Raw genomic sequence first — 17666 nt, forward strand, 5'->3', positions numbered from 1 at the left:
CAATTGACTTAGAGAAGGTCCCTTCTCGCAGTCCATATCTAAAAGACACCCCGTTTCTCTAAGTGATGTACAAGAAAGGGCCGAAAAGTACATCAATATGGAAGAGAATGCAAAGTTAAGAGACCTGAGTTGGCGACCTGGACCCCCTCCCTCATCTAAGGAGAGGGAAAGGGAAGCCAAGAAGAAGGAAGAACTCGGTCTCGAGAGGTCCAGGAAATATCACTCTTATACTCCTCTAAAAACTTCTATAGTGGATGTATACAGAGAGATTTGCCACACTGAAAGGCTGCCACCCCCTAGACCCATTAAAAATAAAAAAGGGGGGAGCCGCAGCGACTACTGTGAGTACCATAAAATATATGGTCACTCCACCAACGACTGTTACGACCTCAAGAATGTGATAGAAAAGCTGGCTAGAGAAGGTCGGCTTGATAGATATCTCACAGAAAGGTCGGACGGTCACGGAAAGAGAAAGCGAGATGATATAGACAGAAGAGACCACCACCGCAAACCCCAGAAAGACATATCCACATGATCTCAGGAGGATTTGCGGGAGGGGGACTCACCAAATCCTCTCGCAAAAGACATCTTAAAAGAGTCTACCAGGTCGGAGAAGAATCACCCGACCTCCCTACCATCTCATTTACAAAAGAAGATGGGCAAGGGATAATTCCCGGGCACGATGATCCCGTAGTGATAACTATGATCCTAGCCAATGCCCATCTCCACAGAACCCTAGTAGACCAAGGAAGCTCGGCGGACATCCTCTTCAAGCCTGCTTTCGACAAGCTAGGGTTAGATGAGAAGGAATTGAGAGCCTACCCCGACACCCTATACGGATTAGGGGACACGCCAATAAAACCACTAGGATTCTTACCCCTTCACACTACTTTTGGAAAAGGGGAAAAATCAAAAACTCTGAGTATAGACTTCATAGTCATCGATGTGGGGTCAGCATATAATGCCTTAATCGGCAGGACTACCCTAAATCGGCTCGGAGCAGTGGTATCTACCCCTCACCTCTGCATGAAATTCCCGACCTCAGCGGGAATAGCAATGGTAAGGGGAGATCAAAAGCTAGCAAGGAAGTGCTACAATGAAAGCCTAAACCTAAGAGGAAAGGGCAGAGAAGTTAATACCATAGAGCTCGGCGGTGCAAGGACCAGAGAAGAGTTGCGACCACAACCGGGAGGAAAAACCGAGGAGATACAGGTTGGTGAGGAGGAAGGAAAAAACACTCACATAGGAGCCAACCTAGGGGAAACTCTAAAACAAGAGTTGACTAAGCTCCTAAGAGATAATTCCGATCTCTTCACCTGGAAGGCCTCCGACATGCCTGGGATTGACCCCGAGCTCATGTACCACAAGCTCTCGGCTTATCCAGGATCCCGACCTGTACAGCAAAGAAGACGCAAGCTCGGCCCAGAACGAGCCATAATAGTAGAAGAGTAAGTACAGGCGCTCCTGGAAGCCGGCTTTATTAGAGAGGTCAAGTATCCAACATGGCTAGCCAATGTAGTGCTAGTCAAAAAATAGAATGGCAAATGGAGAATGTGCGTCGACTATACCGACTTGAATAAGGCATGTCCTAAGGACCCTTATCCCTTACCAAGTATTGATACCCTGGTAGATTCCAGCTCGGGGTACCAATACTTATCATTCATGGACGCTTACTCGGGATATAACCAGATCCCGATGTACGAACCCGACCAGGAGAAAACATCGTTCATCACACCCAGAGCCAACTACTGCTACGTAGTCATGCCATTCGGATTAAAGAATGCGGGAGCCACGTATCAAAGACTGATGAATAAAGTGTTTTCTCCCCACCTAGGGAGCTTGATGGAAGTATACGTCGACGACATGCTAGTAAAAACCAAGGAAGAAATCGACCTCTTAACCGACCTCTCACAAGTCTTTGACACTATAAGGTTGCATGGGATGAGGCTAAATCCTGCAAAGTGCGCCTTCGCGGTCGAGGCAGGAAAATTTCTAGGGTTCATGCTAACACAAAGGGGGATTGAGGCCAATCCCGATAAATGCAGAGCCATCCTAAAAATGAAAAGCCCGACTTGTTTGAGAGAGGTTCAACAGCTCAATGGCCGACTTGCAGCCCTCTCCAGGTTCTTGGCAGGATCGGCACTAAAATCCCTTCCACTATTCTCCTTATTAAGAAAGGGATGCCAGTTTGAATGGACTCCGGAATGCGAGGAGGCGTTCCAAGAGTTCAAAAAGTTCCTAAGCCAACCTCCTATCTTAACCCGACCAATACCGGGAAAAGACCTCGTCCTATACCTATCCGTAGCAAACAGGGCTGTCTCGTCAGCCCTGATAAGAGAAGATGAGGTCGGACAACACCCGGTCTACTTCATCAGTAAGGTACTACAAGGCCCTGAACTAAGGTACCACAAACTCGAAAAGTTTGCCTACTCCTTAGTGATAGCCTCACGAAGGCTACGACCTTACTTTCAGGCTCACACAATAAGAGTCCGCACAAACCAACCCATGAAGCAAATCCTCCAAAAGACGGATGTTGCAGGGAGAATGGTTCAATGGGCAATAGAGCTCTCCAAATTCGATCTAAAATATGAAACTCGGACAGCAATTAAAGCTCAATGTCTCGCCGACTTCGTAGCAGAATACGCAGGAGACCAAGAGGAAAAGCCGACTACATGGGAACTCTATGTAGACGGATCCTCCAACAAAACAGGAAGCGGCGCAGGCATAATATTGGTAGATGAAAGAGGAACCCAGATTGAGGTTTCTCTAAAATTTGAATTCCCAGCCTCAAACAATCAGGCAGAATATGAAGCCTTGATCGCCGGGCTAAAATTAGCAGAAGAAGTCAGTGCTACAAAGGTGATGATATACAGCGACTCGCAAGTGGTGACCTCCCAAATAAGTGGAGAGTATCAGGCAAAGGACCCAAATATGAAGAAGTACTTGGAAAAAACTTTGGAGCATCTTAGACGCTTTGCAGAAACCGAGGTCAAACACATAACTCAGGATCTAAACAGCAGAGCGGATGCCCTATCCAAGTTAGCAAGTACCAAACCAGGAGGAAACAACAGAAGCCTAATTCAAGAAACCCTCCAAGAACCCTCAGTAGCAAAAACGGAAGATAAGCAAGAGGTACTTGAGGTAGTCGGTTTAAACCTCGGATGGATGAATCTCCTAGTCGAATACTTGAAATTCGACATCCTCCCTAAGGAGGAAAAAGAAGCTAATAAGATCCGAAGGGAAGCACAGCATTATACTTTGGTGAGAAATGTCCTCTACAGAAGAGGGATATCAACGCCATTGTTAAAATGCGTACCGACCTCAAGAACCGCCGAGGTGTTGGAGGAGGTGCACAGTGGGATCTGCGGAAACCATCTCGGAGCAAGGTCATTAGCCAGAAAAGTAATCCGAGCTGGATTCTACTGGCCGACCTTGCAGAAAGATGCCACAGACTTTGTGAAAAAGTGCCAACCATGTCAGATGCATGCAAATTTCCACGTAGCTCCACCAGAAGAGCTCATCAGTATCACTTCTCCCTGGCCCTTTGCAAAATGGGGAATGGATTTGTTAGGTCCTTTTCCCCAAGCACCAGGACAAGTCAAATACTTGATCGTGGGAATAGATTACTTCACAAAGTGGATAGAAGCAGAACCGTTGGCCACCATCACCGCTCAAAGAAGTCGGAGATTCCTCTACAAAAATATCATCACAAGATACGGGATACCTTGTTCCATCACTACAGATAATGGAACCCAATTTACCGATGCCACCTTCAGAAATCTAGTAGCCAGTCTAAAAATCAAGCACCAGTTCACCTCGGTGGAACATCCACAAGCCAATGGGCAAGCCGAGGCAGCTAACAAGGTCATACTGGCAGGATTAAAGAAAAGACTACAGGAAGCAAAGGGAGCTTGGGCTGAAGAGCTTCCTCAAGTGTTATGGGCTTATAGGACAACTCCTTAATCCGCCACAGGAGAAACACCCTTCCGACTAGTCTATGGCGTGGAAGCCATGATTCCGATAGAAATCAATGAGCAAAGCCCAAGGGTAATTCTCCATGATGAGGTCGGAAATATACAAGGACACAAAGAGGAGCTCGACTTGCTCCCCGAAGTCCGGGAAAGAGCCCAGATAAAAGAAACGGCGTTAAAACAAAGGGTGACTGCCAGGTACAATAAGAAAGTCATTCGAAGAACGTTTGCAGCAGACGACTTGGTCCTAATCAGAAACGACATTGGAATCAACAAATCAGGAGAAGGAAAGCTCGCCGCAAATTGGAAGGGACCATACAAAATCAAAGAAGTATTAGGGAAAGGTTATTATAAAATAACCGACCTAAGCGGAACTGAGCTACCAAGGTCGTGGCATGCTTGTAATATGAAAAGGTACTACAGTTAGAAGCGAACTCTACTCCCTGATGTACTCTTTTCCCAACTTCATGATTTTTTCCCAAAAGGGTTTTTTCTGGAGAAGGGTTTTTAACGAGGCATCATAGTAGAGGCTAAGGGAAAATAGGCTATCAAAGACCCTTAGTAGCAAGAAGGTACCTTCCTAATTAATAAAGATCTTTTTCATTTACAATATCTCTTATAGTATCCTTCTTTATTTTTTCTAAGTTTTCCTACGAAACGCGCCGACTTAAGCTCGACAAAACGTGAAAATCCCATGAACCGACCTAGATGGTCGTCAGGATAAAACGACGAGGTACAAGTCGGCGTAAAGAGGTTGTATGAGTTGATCGTAAAAAACTCGGGAACAGTCCGACTCTTAAGTCAAGACATGAACCCGAGTAAAACAAACTCGGAAATACTCCGAGTCGATGAAAAACGCATCACAAAAACAATCTAAGTCATAAAAAGCTCACCAAAGCAAAAGCTGAGTATAAAGGATAACAAAGAGAGATTAGAAAACCTGAGAAGAGTTTAAAGGCTGCATAAAAGCCCTTAAACAAAAACGATACAAGCCAACAAAAAGGTTTTCAGAAAGAGATCAAAAGAATTTTTGAAATATCGAAATTAGAAAGCATGCACGCACAAGATAACTCAAAACCCTTATCCAAAAAAGGGCATTTATATTCACCCCCTTATTTAAAAGGGCATTCGCCAGAAAACGCTTTTGTTTACGGCTTTAAAAGGCCAAAGGAAAATTGTCCACACGACCAACAACACATAAACAAGTTTAAAAAAGGGGGAGCTCACAGGCCGAGCCCCCATATAGCCATAAAAAATAAAGTTATCTTTTCAAAGGAGTAGAGGAATCATCACCGCCAGACTCAGGAGGGGCGCCGCCAGGACCAGTCGGAGGAACGGAGGAAGAACTCGGAGCATCTTTAGAATGAGGAGGAGACTCAATAATCCTCTGCCCCCGAGTCTTCAGATCCGACTCAGAAACAACCTCGGGGACAGGATGATCAACGATTGCACCATCAATAACTACCTTATCAGGATGTAAAGGAGAAAGATCCAAGTCGGGAGCGATAACTCTGACTTGTTCAAGGAAAATTCTCCAAGACTCCTCGGCCCCATCAGCAATAGAATCTTCCAACTCGGCGTACGCATTCCGAGAATTCAGCAAGTCCTTCCTCACAGCCACAATATCTTGAAATAAACTGTGATAGCTGTCTTGTGCTGTTTTCCTCAAATTTGCCTCCAAAGTACATTGAGCCCGCAGCTTACCCACCTCCTCCCTAAGGTGATCCCTCTCCTTCCTCAATTTATCTCTCTCCTCCTTCAACTCCTTCTCATGTTTTTCAAAAATAAGAAGCCTCCCCTCCAACTCCTCAACCTTCGAGGATGCCCCCAAAGAGCTGAGGGGAGTCTTCTCAAAAATGTCCAAAAGTTTGCCACAAACACCCGCCGCCCTAAAACTCTCCTCGGCCAGAGCGGTGAGGTGGTTCCGAACAGAAACATCATCCATGCTTATATAAGGATAGATGTTCTTTCGGACGAATGCAAGAGCATCCGCCTTAACCCCACCATCCAAAGAAGAGCCAGACTCTGAAGTCTTGCGCTTCTTCTTCTCTGGCTCGGAGAGAATTTGGGCAGAAGGGGGTGGTCGAGACAAACTTGAGGAAGAAATGACAATGGATTGAGAGGGAGTGCCCACATTCCTAGGAGGAGGAGGAGGAGGGGAGATGACTGCTCTGGCACCCCCGGACCTAGCCCGGGACTTCGCTTTAGCCTCCCGGACCCTTTAGTAAGCCTCCTGAGCATTCTTCCTTGCCATATCTACAAGAAAAACAACCAACAGTTATAAGTCGGCAACATTCAAGTCGGTAGAAACAACTCGGAAATCAGGAATGCATGCACTACCTAATTGAGATTGAACAAAAGTCGGCGTTCCCTGGAGGATTTTTCTGGTATCCAAGTATGGGGCCCTCCCCCACGCTTCTCGGAAAAACCCCACAATGGCAGCCTCCACCTCGTCCAGGTCATCTGGACCATACTTTTCACAAGGGGAGGCCGCCAACCAATAAAGGGGAAAGCGAGGGGAAGAGTGCTCATCAAGGAAGAAGGGATGGTGACCCTCTACAGCTTGTACTTTGAAAAAATAGTTTTTGAAGTCGTGAAAGGATTCGTCAAAAAGGGTGAAAATCCTCCGACCTTGTATGGCTCGGAAGGATACCCATTGCTGTTTGTTATTCAGCCCACTAAAGGGCTTAGTCATATGAAAGAGAAAGAAGAAAATCCTCAAAGAGGTCGGAAAGTCCAGAGCATGGCTAATAAACTGATAGATCTTCAAAAAACCCCAAGAATTGGGGTGAAGTTGAGTAGGGGCAACTCTACAGTGGCGCAAAACAGATATCTCGAAATCCGAGAAAGGAAGAAAAACACCCAAGCGGGTGATCATACATTCATACATGAAGAAAAAATGAAGGGCCGCCTCATTAACTCTCCCAAAATAGACCCGGTCTTCAGGACCCGGGATTATCAGTTCATATTTTGGCTCGTCCTCCTCCGAAGTACAGAGCCTGTGATGAGTACGAAGATGAGTGATAAACTCAGCATCGACCAACGGTTCCTCCCCAAGGACCGTAACATCAACCCACTGAGAAAGAACGTCTACGGAAGCCATTTTTTATATAAAGAAAAGTGGCAAAAACCTACAAAAGGAAAAAAGAAAAAGAAAAATAAAAAAACACGGCCCCTAAAGAGGAGAGATACGAAGCTAGAATCTACAGGCCAACCTATCCACTCACAAAACAAAACATGCAAACATAAGGCATGACATGGAAGAAATAAAACTAACCTTTATCCAAGAAATGAAGGTTGGAGAGAGCGGAAATCTTCGAACACAAGAATACAGCACGAGCAAGGGAAAAAGAAGTTTGAAAGATTGCAGAAACGGAAAAATAGAAGAGAGGGAAAACATTTATAAATACACTAAGGGGCATAATGGTAAAAACGAGGTAGTCATTAATGTGATTGCACCGTTACCAAAGCCCCCAATCCCTAAACGCTTCCCCAACGGACACGACGCTTGAATTGACGTAACTGTCAGAAACAAAAGGTCGCGAAAATCACGTCGGTTTCAAAACCCGTGAAAGTCGGCTACGAACCCGAGTTAAATACTTGAACCCAAGCCTTAAAAGGATCTTGGGCTCAAGTAGGGGCACTGTTCATACCCTGGCCCAATGTTAAGGGCCCAGGTCCAATTAAAAGGCCTAACAGGTTAAGCCTAGCTAAGCGCCGACCTTCACACAAGAAGTCGGTGTTCACCACGACTTGCTCTAAAGAAGTCGGACATGAGATTAGCTGGCAGATAATCACTCATTCAAATGAGTAAACGCCCCTAAAATCTCTCTAACCGCTTCATAAAGCCATATCTTAACCTCCCTAAGATAATGGGACGGTTAGCATCCTAAAGATGCGGCACTACTTCAACGGTGGTTATTGGCTCATCACTATAAGTACACTGACACCCCTCAGGTATCTCAAAGCCCAATACTCTCTAGACCTGCTCACACTCTTGCTAACTTAGGCATCGGAGTGTCTTTGCAGGTACCACCCCCCATTCACTCACGCGCGCAAGTCGGACGGAGCCTCCCGAGTTGCAGATCCATCCGGAGTTCTCCTCCTTCATACACTTGGGCCACTCAACGCCATCCATCTCATTTATCTCCGGTTACCTACCGTAACACATACAATACCATTGAGGGGAATAAGAGTTAGTTTGGTTTCTCGGTGTGGCAATTCTATACCTTGCCGCATTACATGGATAGCGGATGATGAAGCTTATCTAACAAGAGGATGGTCTGATTTTGCACGAATTCTAAATATTGAAACTTACGATGTTATTTCAGTTGGTTGTCGTTACAAGAATGATTCTATACTATAGGTGACTAAGGACTAGAATAGGTTCAATATTGTTTAGGTAATTTGGTTTTACTATTAGTATTTGATTAAATTATAATTATAGAATTTTAAATTATTGCCTCAATTTATATATTACGATTATTCTTTGTGGATGTGCTATTTTTAAATAATTTAATAAAATAAAGTAGTGTCAGATATTATTAAATTTATTTTTATCCTTTATTTTCTTTATTTTCATTATATTTGACAAAAAATGAACCTACATATATTAAATCGTTGATCTAAAGACAATTTATTTGTCAATAGAAACATATTTTATTTATAATTGGAATAAAATTTATTTGCCAATAATCGGTGGATAAAATTAAAATTACACCCGTGTCATATAATTATAATTGATTAATTGGTATAAAATGAAATTATACCCGTGCCATGAGTAATAATCTAAATAATTATATCTTAACAAAATATAATTTGAAATAATTTATAAACAATTATCTTAACAAAAATAATTATTTAATAATTGATTTAAAAATCAATGCAAAAAATAATTATTAATAATAGTATTATTAACTGGGTAAATAATATAATTTCAAATTATTACTTGAAATATAAATAATATATGGAAATCTATTGAGTAAATCAATGATTTTGCACCTTAATAATTTGACAATTATTACTCAATTAACCAGTTAATTGAATTAGTAATAACAATTTCCAATTTCAAGTTTTGTATATTAAGTAGTTATTAAAAACTGGTAATAACGATTTACACGGAAAAATCATTGATAAATTCAATTAACCATATAGAAGATAATATACTAACAGTTTTAGTATATTATTTATGGCAAACGAAATTATTTCCTTAGATTTTCTATTAAAATTGAAATTAGTAATAGTTTAAAAAAAGGTTTATTAATAAAATTACTAATAGTCACATTCTTATACAGAGAATATATGTTTTCTATATATTATTTAAAAAATATAATAAAACATGAATAATGAATGAGTATGTTATTTCTTCGACTAGCTAATTAATGCAAAATCGAGTACCATTTTTTATTCGATTGAGGTCATATTCTGTTTGGTGAAAGTTTCAATGACCTTAATTAAATTCTCTCTTTGTGCCTTAACTTATACAGGTAATAATATGTTATATATTATTTGGTATATCTAAGTAGTTATTTTCCATAGCGAAAATGTAAAAAATCATATTAAGGTTTATTGCCAAATAATTAGTGGATGAATAATAGTAGATTATATTATTTTGGAAAAGTATTTTTATTATAATTATATCAAATTAATATTTAATTATGATAAAATATGTTAATTATAATTATATCATAGAATTATAATAATAACGATATTTATGTTATATATTTTAATCATTTATGTATGTAAATAATTAGAAATCAATCAAATCAAATTATCACGATAAATAATATGTTGTATATTATTATGGAAAATAATCCGTAGATAAAATTGAAATGACACCCGTGTCATATAATTATAATTGATTAATTGGTATAAAATAAAATTATACCTGTGTCATGAGTAATAATCTAAATAATTATATCTTAACAAAATATAATTTGAAATAATTTATAAACAATTATCTTAACAAAATAATTATTTAATAATTGATTTAAAAATCAATGCAAAAATTTTTTTTTAATAATAGTATTATTAACTAGGTAAATAATATAATTTCAAATTATTACTTGAAATATAAATAATATATGAAAATCAATTGAGTAAATCAATGATTTTGCACCTTAATAATTTGACAATTATTACTCAATTAACCAGTTAATTGAATTAGTAATAACAATTTCTAATTTCAAATTTTGTATATTAAGTAATTATTAAAAACTGGGTAATAACGATTTACACAGGAAAATTATTGATAAATTCAATTAACCATAAAGAAGATAATATACTAACAGTTTTAGTATATTATTTATGACAAGGGAAAATATTTCCTCAAATTAAATTTTATATAATTATAGTAAGTCTCTATAATTAAAGCAATACAAAACTGCTTCATATATAGCAATAATATTATACATATTTATATATCTCTTCTTTTATCTCTTTTTTTAAAATATTGGCATATAATTAATGTAAAAAATATGTAATATTAAACTGTTTTGTTATGCATATATATGAATTGATATAATAACCCGTATAATTTATACGTATGGCATAGTACATATGTCAAAAAAAGATTCCATAATTTTTGAAAACCACTGTTTTGTTATATGAAATTGAAATTGAAATTAAATAATTTCTATTTATATAATTTTTTTCTATTAGTATCAAGTATCTCTATTAAAAATTCATATCGTTTGTAATTAGTATATATATATAAAAATCGTAATAGTCAATTGTTTCAATTATTTTTCATTTACAAAATTCGTACTTATTCGTATTTCTTTTTCTTTTTATTATTTTCCATACCTAATGACTACAAGTTATGATTTTATCAATAGTATTACCTGTAGTAGATTATGTAATGAAAAGGTTTGAAAAATAAAGGTAAGGATTATAAGGTTATGGAAAGTTCCATCCAAATTTGACAAGAGTAAGACAACTTATCTAAAAATGGTTCTCATGGATGATAAGATAGGTTGATTATTCTACATGATTTCTTCGAGTGATGCTAGGTCCAGTTTATATATATTTACTGTTCACATTTTAACTTTATTTCGTGAGTAAACTCTTGGAGGAATCAACCACAGTGCGATTTAATAGAGTTGTAAGTGCTAATAGTCTTCGTTTTTAATTTGTTTTACAGTGTGATAAAATCCATTGTTCAATGAAGAATTATTTGGCAAAGATGTTTGAGAATGATCTGATCGAGGGAAAAGTTTATGTCTTCTCAAATTTTCTGATTGAGGAATCAAGCGGAATTTATCTTCCGACTACACATGTGTGTAGAATAACCTTTAAGAAGGAGTCACGTATAGTAAATACGATCGATGATCGTAACATTCCTGACAATCATTTCAATTTTCTCGATTATACTGATATATTGAGACAAACAAATGAAAAAGCTAACTTATTTGGCGCGTAGTTAATTATTATTATTATTATTATTATTATTATTATTATTATTATTATTATTATTATGTTGTTATTGTTGTTGTTGTTGTTTCATTTATTTGTCTTTAATTTCATGCTTTTAATTCGTCTTTTTTTTTAAATTAGATGTTATTGGACTCTTAACCGGAAAAGGAGAACTTATAAAATCATATTGAGTATTACTAGATTATTTATGATCATATTGAGTATATATGCCTGATTTATTGAAAAAAAGTAGATTAAATAACTATTTTATAGTTAATACAATTAACACTATATTAAGAAAAGAAAAACAACGCATACAAGTTATTCTTTTATTAATTAAATTATTATAATTAAAATGAAATTTAACATAAAAACTTAAAATTATAATTTCAATCTTATTACGTGCATGGCACGGGTGATTAAACTTGTTATTTATTAAAATAAGACATTAAAAATAATTAAAAAATTAATTTATATTTTGATATCAATAAAATATCAAAATATCATTACGATTTATCTAAAAAATATTTTATATTTTATATGTATGCGTGTGTCTGTATCTTATAAGATTCTAAAATTCGCGTCTCAACGTGTCCTATGTCGTGTTCCGTGTCCGTGTCAGTGTTTGGACATCATAAATTTTTATAAAAAAATTATTTTTTAATGTATTTATTATGTATTTATTAAAATAAATAATTAAAAAATTTTATTAATACTCTTAGAATATATACTAACTAAATCTTAACAAAAAAAAAACCTAGTTTCCTTTTATATATATATATATATATATATATATATTACAAATAACAATTTATTCCGACAAAATATATCAAAAATGGAGTACTTCTAACTTTTAAATTTTAAAATATTTGGTAAAAAAGTTAGAATTAAGTAGAGAAAGTTAGAATTGAGTAGAGCTTTAGAAATGAAGCCGACATTTAATTTGAGTAAATATTTGAGAATTTCTTTATTGCATTAAAAAAAAAAAGATTTTCATTTTATTGTTAATAGAATGACATGTCAGCTTAGTACTTAAGAAAAGACAAAAATTCTCTCTTGTATGGTCATTTTGGTAGCATTAGCAACTATCTCTTTTTATCTCATGTAAATAATGAGACTATCACTCAGTATATGTAATAAAGTTGATCAAGTCTGCAAAAATTTTGTGTAGGACAGCAGCAGAGCTAGTAGTAAGGTCCATTTGATTAGTTGGGAAAAGTGTTTATAAAAAAAATTTGGCGAGTTAAGCCAGAATAATAAACAATGCTAATTTCATGAAATTAGCATAGAACTTGGTACGAAACAGGAATGCTCCATAGATAAGAAGAAAAAATATATATGTGGGGGAGAATACCATGCTCATTGTCAAAAAGTTCAAATTTTGCTCAAATGCTTAAAAAGGGTATCATTTAAGTATGGCCCAAATTTAAAAGGAATTTAATATGGTGGATCAGTGATGGTGATAGCACTCAATTTTGAAAAGATCATTAGATTTCGAGCGTGAATAAATTTAAAGATTTTGCTCAACCAAAAATATCAGATGATATGCCGAACGACATGGTTAGTGCGAAAAATGACAATTGAAATTTAGGTAAAATTGATGAGGTTTTAGGAGGACTAAGTCCATATTTTTTCATCCTTGAAAGCTCCGGAAACAAATTTGGGGATGATTAAGTAGCGTAACTTCTTAATTCTAATAGTAAATTTAGCATTAAATCAACGTTTTCTATCTACTTGAACGTCCCTGAGGACTCTAAGGCTTATTTCTTTTTGAAAATTTGGAAAGTTGAAGCCCACCAAAAGATGCGCACCTTTCTTTGATTAGTTGCTAATGAAGCCTTTTTGACAAATGAGGTTTGAGTTCGCAGGCACATGTCAAAGAGGATACTTACCTGATTTGTGATTCTTTTTCAGAGTCTTTGCTCCACGTCCTTCGTAACTGCAGAGTTGCAAAAAATATATAAAAGATCATTGACACTTCATTGAGTTCCAGTACGTTCTTTAGTCAACCCCTCTTTTCCTTATTGTTAAAGAACTTACCATCTTAATCCCATTATCATAGCGTTTTTTGGCCCTAGTGTTTTACTGCACTCTAAGTTCTCTTTGTTATCGTTGCAACAAGCATTTTTTGAGAGGGATAATTCAGTAGATGAAGGTAATATCCATGGTTTGATTGTGTACTTAGCTAAAGAGTATAACTCAGTACATGAGTAGATAACTCGGACAAATAAAAGAGTTTGGTACTTTGTTGAAAAATAAATCCGTTGAATTCTCCCAAACCCTTGCTTCACTAAGCTGAACTCTGATGACTCTGTTACAAAGGACAGTCAAGCGACTTACGGAGGTATATTAAGAGACCATAAAGATAAATTTTGAGCTTGTTATAGTGCAAATCTAGACAAGTATACAATGATTTTAGCAGAATTTTAGAGTATTCTGTTATGGTTAGATTTAACTTTAAACTTTGGATACATGAATATTTACATCGAAGTGGATTATAAAGTAGCAGTAAGTCTCTATCTTGAAGAAACCTCGCAAGAAACCTCGGATTGCGCTTTACAAGAGCGTTAGTTTTGACTATTAAAAAATGTTGCACTAGACTAAGCAATTGAAACATCTTTCATGAATTTTGAGAAATGAATACTTATTTAGATAAATTGACATGATAAAAACATGAATCTCAGTTGAAATGTTTTTTTTTTCTATGTCCTTATGTATTTTTTTAAAGTTTCATGCATACTTCATTAAAATTGCTTTCTGTAGGACAATTTGGTTTTCTTTTATTTTGGGTTCTATGTCTCGGTATCTATAAAAAAAAATGTTAAATCTTAAATTATAAATTTAAATCACAACCGTCAATATAAAATATAATAAATAGATAATTAAAATTTATTTAATTAATAAACAATACAAAAAAGAAAGTTATAAGCTGATAAACAACACACCAGTGCATAGTTCCAGGATCGGTTCCAATTATGTTTTGTTGACATTTTCTACTTTTCTTATACCTGAGCACTGTACTATATGTATGTATCATATTAGTAATCCTTATTTATATTGGAATCTTTGAGAAACAAAAATAAGAATGAGAGAGATTTTGGTCAAATGTAGCACTACTCACATTCATTAATCACTGTCATGTCTTGATGCTTAAACTATTAACAAAAGATAAAGTAGAGCCTTCCATTTTCATCAAGGATGCAACACAAAACAAAGGCATAACAAAAATAAAGAGTAAGCTGAAGTTGATGCATGCCAAAAGGAAATTTCGCTAAACTTTCTTCCTAATAATAATCCGAAAGGACAAAACCATCAAAACTGTATCCAGCCTCTTTGATCACTAAATTCACTATTGGTTGACAAATGTTCTGCAATTTTTTAAGATAGTTCTCAAACACAGAAGCTTCAGTTTGATGCTCATTCTGAATCATACTTTTTCCCTCTCTCAATGCAGCCTTAATTCTCTGCTTTTCGGAAGGCGAAATCTTAGACCTTACATAAAAATCCTTCATATATTTCTCCATCCCGTAAATATAATCATCCAAAGCATTCTTTGCTTCCACCATCTTCTTGAAATTCTCATCCTCTTCCCTGAACGACGCAGCTTCTTCAATCATTCTATTAATTTCAGCACTTGAGAGTCTTCCTTTCTCATTAGTAATGGTGATTCCATTCTTGTTACCAGTTGTTTCATCCTCAGCACTAACCTTTAAGATACCATCAAAATCCAGTTCAAAGCTAACATTGATAGGATGGCCTCTAGAAACCCGAGGAAGGCCCGAAAGCGAAAACATTCCAAGCAAATTATTGTCACTGGCTTTTGTCCTTTCACCTTCATACACCATAATTGAAGCATTGGATTGATAATCTTCAGCTGTACCATATAAAGCACTTCTTTTTGAAGGAATGATGGTATTCCTAGGAATTACAACATCCATCAAATCTCCTCTTATTTGTGTACCAAGAGAAAGAGGAGTGACATCCACCAAAACCAAGTTTGGCACAATGCTGTAGTCTTTACTCAACAATGCAGCTTGGACGGCGGCGCCATAAGCAACGGCTTCATCCGGGTTGATACTCTTGCAAAGATCCTTTCCTTCAAAGAAATTGCGTAATAAACACTGCACTTTTGGGATTCTAGAAGATCCACCAACAAGGACCACATCATGTATCTCTCTTTTCTGCATCTTAGCATCATCAAGACACTTCTGAGCAATCTCCATGCACTTCTCAAACAAGTCCCTGTTGAGTTCCTCAAACCTCGCACGAGTTAAAGAAAAACGAAAATCAGTGCCTTGAAACAAAGCATCTATCTCAATAGTAGTCTCATTAGCATATGAGAGTGTCCTTTTCGCCTTCTCACATTCATTTCTCAACCTCCTCAGTGCTCTGGGATCGCTAGTAATGTCTATTTTGTTCTTTCTTATGAACTCTTGTACCAAGTGACTCACCATTCTGTTATCAAAATCTTCCCCTCCCAGATGAGTGTCTCCGGCAGTGGCCTTAACTTCAATGTTGTCACCTTCAATTGTGACTAGAGACACATCAAAGGTACCACCACCAAGATCAAATATGAAAACATTTCGCTTTCCGGAACATTTGTCTCTCTTTTGAAGGCCATATGCAAGAGCTGCAGCAGTTGGTTCGTTGATGATTCTAATCACATTAAGGTCAGCAATGACACCAGCATCCTTGGTGGCTTTTCGCTGCGAGTCATTGAAGTATGCAGGAACTGTAATCACTGCATTCTTCACAGAAGACTCCAAATAGGCCTCTGCAATCTCCTTCATCTTTGTAAGGATCATAGATGAGATTTCTTCAGCAGCAAGACACTTTTCCTCGCCTTTGTAGTTCACCATAATCATTGGTTTGTCATCAGCACCAGATACAACCTTGAATGGCCATAACTTAAGATCATTCTCAATTGTGGGGTCTTTGAATTTTCTGCCAATCAACCTTTTAGCATCTACAAAAAAGTAAAATGTCTTCATTACAGGTTGAAAGACAGAAAGATGTGATATTTTTCATGTTTAATGGACCAAACTACTGTAATATAGTTAGATGAATTTAGTAACTAGCAATATACTTAACTAACTTAAGTTTGGCAGTAGGATTAATTGTTGGTCTCAAAGAGACAAAAAGGTAATAAGAAGATTTGTGCTATATATCTACAAATCATCTTATGGTTCAAAACATTATGCCATTAACCCATGAAATTAACATGATGGTGAGTGAGATGAAACTAAAGATGTTACCAAAGACTGTGTTGGAGGGGTTGGCTGCAGCTTGATTTTTAGCAGCATCACCAATCAATCTTTGAGAATCAGTGAAGGCAACGAAAGAAGGTGTTGTTCTGTTGCCTTGATCATTCACAATAATCTCTGCACGACCATTCTGTTCTTCCCATGCAGCAACACAGAAATACGTAGTTCCAAGATCGATTCCTATTGCACGACCCTTATGTTTTGTTGCCATTCTTCAAGTTTGTTTGTGAAAACTGAGAAGCAGTGTATTATCGAAAGATGAATATGAATAGCTTCTGAGTATATATATATATATATATATAAAGAGAGAGAAAGATAAAGATATACTAATAAAAGTTCATTTATGTTCCTGGAAACCATAAAATGAATTTATTAAGGTATTATACATTTATACTAATATCGAGGGTAAAGCTTAATTATTCGTTGCCTTTAAGGCATTAACATCTGTATGGAAGACAAAAGGAACTCTAGTTCTGAGAGTTAAGTTTTAGAGTAGTTTTTAAAATTAATAGTTATTTAAATTTGTTTTTGATATTGCATTTTAAAATTTATAGCAATCGCTAAAATATTTTTTTTCATCACTTCTCATAAAAAAAAATTGGGTTTGATATGAAGTTAATAGTTACTCAAATTTATCTTTTTTTGCCAGATCAACTAGTCATTCTAGGGGTGTCAAAAATCCCCAGCAGGTGGGGATCCCCGCGGGGACCGCCCCAAATGGGGCCCCGATGGTGGGGAGTTTTCTCCGTGGGGATGGGGATGGGGAGCAAAATTCTCCCGAGACAGGCGCGGGGACCCGAGCGGGGATCCCCGCCCCATCCCCGATAATTTCCCAAATTGTTAAACTTACTTAAATACTCTTACTTTATTTCTAACATAGGGGGTATTTTAGTAATTTCACCCATTAAAAAACCTTAACCCTATATTCCCTTCTCACCTTTGTTGCTGCGCCCTCTCTAACTCTCTATTCCCATCCAAACCCCAACTCTCTAGACTCCAGTCACTCACTCACTCTCCA

At 36.8% G+C, this 17666-nt stretch overlaps 1 protein-coding gene across 1 annotated transcript; it reads right to left on the bottom strand.

Annotated features, from left to right (window-relative positions):
• Positions 1-14668: 14668 nt before the first annotated feature.
• On the bottom strand, positions 14669-16862 carry LOC130975954 (heat shock cognate 70 kDa protein-like). Its single transcript, XM_057900665.1, has 2 exons — positions 16640-16862; positions 14669-16350 (listed from the first exon to the last, which is right to left on the bottom strand). Exons 1-2 carry the CDS (start codon positions 16857-16859, stop codon positions 14669-14671), a joined length of 1902 nt encoding a protein of 633 aa, XP_057756648.1. The 5' UTR covers positions 16860-16862.
• Between the last annotated feature and the right edge of the window lie 804 nt (positions 16863-17666).

This window comes from Arachis stenosperma, chromosome 4 (genome assembly GCF_014773155.1).
Source record: "Arachis stenosperma cultivar V10309 chromosome 4, arast.V10309.gnm1.PFL2, whole genome shotgun sequence".
Classification (NCBI taxonomy): domain Eukaryota; kingdom Viridiplantae; phylum Streptophyta; class Magnoliopsida; order Fabales; family Fabaceae; genus Arachis; species Arachis stenosperma.